The 5,345-nt window shown below is 49.2% G+C and overlaps 1 protein-coding gene across 1 annotated transcript; it reads right to left on the reverse strand.

The window, feature by feature from the left end:
* Window positions 1–524: 524 nt before the first annotated feature.
* Window positions 525–1,741, reverse strand: LOC147035030 (histone H2A-like). The gene has a single exon (XM_085892719.1). The coding sequence runs from the start codon at window positions 1,611–1,613 to the stop codon at window positions 1,188–1,190; it is 426 nt and encodes a 141-aa protein (XP_085748845.1). The 5' UTR covers window positions 1,614–1,741; the 3' UTR covers window positions 525–1,187.
* Between the last annotated feature and the right edge of the window lie 3,604 nt (window positions 1,742–5,345).

The raw sequence follows: 5,345 nt of genomic DNA on the forward strand, positions 1-5,345 counted from the left end.
CATCTGTTGAAGAAGTCTGTGGTCAAAGATTAAATCAGATGAAAACATCCAGTGAACTGCTATGAAGGGTTTACTTGAACCAATCCCATTATTGTATCAGGTATCTTTAGACAGGAACCAATAACCATCGTTAGCTTTGTGTTGCGATTACATCGCAAGGTGAGAACCCAGAAAATGTTTAATTAAAAAAAAAAAAAAACAAGCTGGTGATGTGTGCACCAAGGTTCCCTCACCTCGGGTTTCACCAAAGCATTTCAATCAATGGAGCACAGGCATGATGGGCCAAATGGCCTCTTACATCAAAATTCCTTGTGTATCCCACATTTGTCACCTTAATGCAGAGACAACCATGAGACTCAGATCCCACCTGTATTAGTGAATGGTAATCTTCTACATCCTCGAAATGGATGATGGTTCAATACGACAGTTAACATGGAAAATGAGTTTCAATCAGAAGGGAATTGTAAATGGATACCAAACGTGGTGAAAACAAAATAAATAAATACCAAAAAAAAACAAATAACTTCAGAATCAACAACTTTAATATCTCAGAGAACAAATGGAGGAAAAAAGAATAAAAAAAATTATCCAACAACACAAACACCATCAATGGCACTCCATCCCCCCCCCCTCCCAATTGAGCAATTGTTAGAAAAAAGGAGCAGCTCGTGCCGTCACAACTCGACGCACGAGACCATAAAACGGACGTACGAAGGCACGAGACGGACATCGGTTAAAGGAGCATGACCGAGCGCGTGTAGGGCCCGGAGAGAGAGAGAGAGAGAGAGAGAGAGAGAGAGAGAGAGAGAGAGAGAGAGAGAGAGAGAGAGAGAGAGAGAGAGAGAGAGAGAGAGAGAGAGAGAGAGAGAGAGAGAGAGAGAGAGAGAGAGAGAGAGAGAGAGAGAGAGAGAGAGGCCCGGAGAGAGAGAGGGGGGCCCGGAGAGAGAGAGGGGGCCCGGAGAGAGAGAGGGGGCCCGGAGAGAGAGAGGGGGGCCCGGAGAGAGAGATGGGGGCCCGGAGAGAGAGAGGGGGGCCCGGAGAGAGAGAGGGGGGCCCGGAGAGAGAGAGGGGGGCCCGGAGAGAGAGAGGGGGGCCCGGAGAGAGAGAGGGGGGCCCGGAGAGAGAGAGGGGGGCCGGAGAGAGAGAGGGGGCCCGGTGAAAAGGGCCCGTTCAGGCCCGTCCCGCCATCAGTACTCCTGAGACTGGGAACCCTTCTTGCCGGGAGAGCGGGTCGCCGCCGGTCCGTGACCAGATTTCTTTGGCAGCAGCACGGCCTGGATGTTGGGAAGCACGCCTCCCTGGGCGATGGTCACTCCACCAAGCAGCTTGTTCAGCTCCTCGTCGTTACGAATGGCGAGCTGGAGGTGACGAGGCACGATGCGCGTCTTCTTGTTGTCCCGGGCGGCGTTGCCAGCGAGCTCCAAGATCTCTGCGGACAGGTACTCGAGCACGGCCGCCAAGTACACAGGAGCTCCGGCGCCGATCCGGTCCGCGTAGTTACCCTTGCGCAGGAGGCGGTGAACGCGTCCAACGGGGAACTGCAGTCCGGCACGGGACGACCGTGACTTCGCCCTGGCGCGGGCCTTCCCTCCGGTCTTTCCGCGGCTCGACATGTTCACCAAACGACGTAGGCCTCAAAATCCCCACCGACAAGACCAGGAATAGAGATGAGAGCCGAGACACGACCACGTGCGCCGCAGACTGTATCGGCGGAAGCAGAAGCGTGGCCCCGGATTCGGCGAAAGCGGTTTTTATGAATCCGCAAGTGGGCGGGGCGAACGGGTTTCCATCCAATGAAAATGCGGTTTACAGGAATGCTCGGCCAATCACTTTGAAGCACGGCTGTGGTGGATGAAAACGTTGATTTTAGGCGGGATAACCGAACGATGACGACAAACTAAACTTGTTTGCCTTTTATATGTTCGTGAATCAATTGCTCTTGTGCGATTAATAATATATTCGGAATTAAAAAGGAAATTTGGACGCAAGAGAAGGCCGTTCGGCCCACCATGCTTGCGCACACCAACACCAGATTAACTTGATCCATCGAGCGAAAAGTTCACGTCACTGAGGGGGTGGGGGGGAGTCGTGGGGCGAGAAAGCCGTGACAAGCTCAGGGACATCACCAGGGTGTGAACAAATGGGGGAAAAATTGTACTTTCTTTCGGTGTGGTTTATTTATTAAATTATATTTACTATCTTTTTTAATTGGGGGTGTGTGGGGGGGGCGATCGGGGTTTCGGGTGGCTAATGTACAACAAGAACTATGAACTATCCCTTCACGAGACGCTCTCATCGAGCACACTCGCAAGGATACGCCAAGGAACTTCGGAGCATGAGGAGGCCATTCGGCCCATCAGGCCTGTGCTGCACCAAGCCCAGTGTGGAGGTCCATCACCCATCCACACACCTCACCAGGTCCCTCCGAGTTCTGCCAACATGCCCACACCCCTCCACATCCAATGCACGGATATCGAATTCCTATTTAAATCGAACAACCCTCCACCAGCTCCCACAACATGTCCATCGAGACCATTCCGTGCATTGAGTGTGAAAGTGCCTTGACTCTGACTTCGAAGTGAAGGACCAAGGACCCCCCACCCCTGCCTACACTAGACTAACTAAGTCGAGCTTAGCTCAGAATCAATCTTGATGGACAAGCTTTGTATATCATACAACTCTGAGCCTTAATCGCAATTCGTGTTAAGTGAAAAACGTTTTTGTTTAAGTTTAAACACTACCAGCAGGTAACCTACCTGCAGAACATCTGCGCAATGTCAAATGTGAGCTACAGTCATCACCCCCCCTCCTAAACTCCAATGTGAGCTACAGTCATCACCCCCCCTCCTAAACTCCAATGTGAGCTACAGTCATCACCCCCCCTCCTAAACTCCAATGTGAGCTACAGTCATCACCCCCCCCTCCTAAACTCCAATGTGAGCTACAGTCATCACCCCCCCTCCTAAACTCCAATGTGAGTTACAGTCATCACCCCCCTCCTAAACTCCAATGTGAGCTACGGTCATCACCCCCTCCTAAACTCCAATGTGAGCTACAGTCATCACCCCCCTCCTAAACTCCAATGTGAGCTACAGTCATCACCCCCCTCCTGAACTCCAATGTAAGCTACAGTCATAAACCCCCCACTCCTGAACTCCAATGTGAGCTGCATTCATCAATCCCCCCCCCACCTCCTGAACTCCAAGCGTTCAAATTCCCTCCCTTCCCCACCTCCACCACAATTCCTGAACCCCACCCACCCACGAAGCACAACACCTCAAACTTCTCCCCCTCCCAACTTTGTCCCATATTTGCTCTCCCCCCACCCCCCACTCTGAACCCCAACTCTCTGTCCTTCCCCCTCCCCACTCTTGGCTATCTCAGTGTTCCAGTGTATTCTGTGTCACTGACAATCTGTGGAATAGCGTTTTTTTTACCACGTTTGTTTTCACAAATTAATAAAGTTTTTTGAAGTATTGTTTAATTATATCGTTGGAAAAGAGTTATCACTCACCTGGAATATATTATTTATATATAACCTGGGAACATGAAAAATACAATTCGACTACAGTTCGATCCCTAACTTCAGCTTTCTTTCACAGGGAACCCGACCTCTCCTCTTCTACTCCCCTCTTTCACAGGGAACCCCACCTCTCCTCTTCTACTCCCCTCCCTTTCACAGGGAACCCTACCTCTCCTCTTCTACTCCCCTTCACAGGGAACCCTACCTCTCCTCTTCTACTCCCCCTCCCTTTCACAGGGAACCCTACCTCTCCTCTTCTACTCCCCTCCCTTTCACAGGGAACCCTACCTCTCCTCTTCTACTCCCCCTCCCTCCTCTCCTCCCCACCTTCACTACCCCCCTCCCTTCACTCATCCATCCCAACCTTCCCCTCCCCACATCGTGTCTGACCAGATACATTGAAAATGGCTATTATATTAGAATGCCTTTTTAGTGTAAAAACGCCAATATTCGTCCAATTTTCTCACCTTTTGCTGAAACCGAAATTTTAACAATCTCAGCAACTACAAAAAATGAAATCAGATAGTGAATTATCGTTAGGATAAAGCCATGAGGGAGTTTGAATGGACTTTATGTTACAGGCTTCAATTTCACGAAGAATGCATTTTTCTCTAAAAACCTAAATTTTTACCTCCGCCACCACAGGTGGAGGAAGTTGTGTTTTCACCCCTTTCCATTTGTTACTTACGAAATCTAAAGATTTCGGAAGGATATTGATCACTTCATCTATATCATCATTCATATAAGATCATCTGAAACTGAGACCATCTTTCTGACCACAAAAAAATGAAATGAAATCGAATTAGAGTTGAGATAAATTGAGAGTTGAATTAGAGCCGCAAACGGGCAGACAGACCGACTGGCAGAGATTATGTGTATATGTGTGTATATATATATATATATATATATATATATATATATTGTTGCAGTTTTGGAAGACCTTGGGGAATTACATCCAACAGATATACGAACCCTCGAGTTCAGATTTTTCCAAAGTATATTGTTTAGTTGGATTACCTCTCCTCTTGTATCAGTGGACAGGGAAATGCGTTGTGTTTGTGTAGCAGGTCCAAACCCCCCTTTTGGAACTTTTCTTTCATCTCTCTCTCCATCTCTCTTAATCTCTCCCTCCTTATCCACACCTCTTTACAGCACGTCCATACACACAACACGCTTTACTAAACCAACATTACATCGACAGAACTCACGTTGACAATTGCCTGCATCAAAGCACTTGGTTGCCATTCTGTCCTGGGCGGCACCTGCCCTGGCAAGCCAATGAGCACAGCCTGGCAACAGCGGCACTTCATTGAGGAGGCAGCACCCACCCATGAACACCAAGCTGCACTGGGATGCGAGCTAGCTCTTCGGTCACGCCTCAGCTGAAGGCTTTATAAGTCCGGGCATCCTCGGACTCAGAGTCGTGTGCATCCAGGAAACAATGAGAGCCAGAATGAGTCTTGGATTAATGAGCCACATGGATGCGAACCACTGTATGGACAGGCTCTGCTGGGAGTGATCGAACCAGCCGGGGAGCGAATGCTGACGAGCTGCAGAGCTCTTTTCCTGGATGTGCCAGCGAACACACACACGAACTTACACAATCTTTCTCTTTCTTTCCATATTTCTAATCGTTCACTTGGAACGCACAAGAGCACTCAACGGTTGTACCCTCAATTAGTTCAGAGCAGGGTTATTGACTCGCATTCACAATTTCCTCGATCGCATTACGAAGCATACACCCACATCTCTCCCTCACACTTCACACCATCACCATCTCTTCTCCCCCCTCCCCTTTTCATGTTGGTACCAACATAAGACC

Source organism: Eptatretus burgeri, chromosome 1 (genome assembly GCF_056783735.1).
Source record: "Eptatretus burgeri isolate ZD-2024b chromosome 1, Ebu_testis_v1, whole genome shotgun sequence".
Taxonomy (NCBI): domain Eukaryota; kingdom Metazoa; phylum Chordata; class Myxini; order Myxiniformes; family Myxinidae; genus Eptatretus; species Eptatretus burgeri.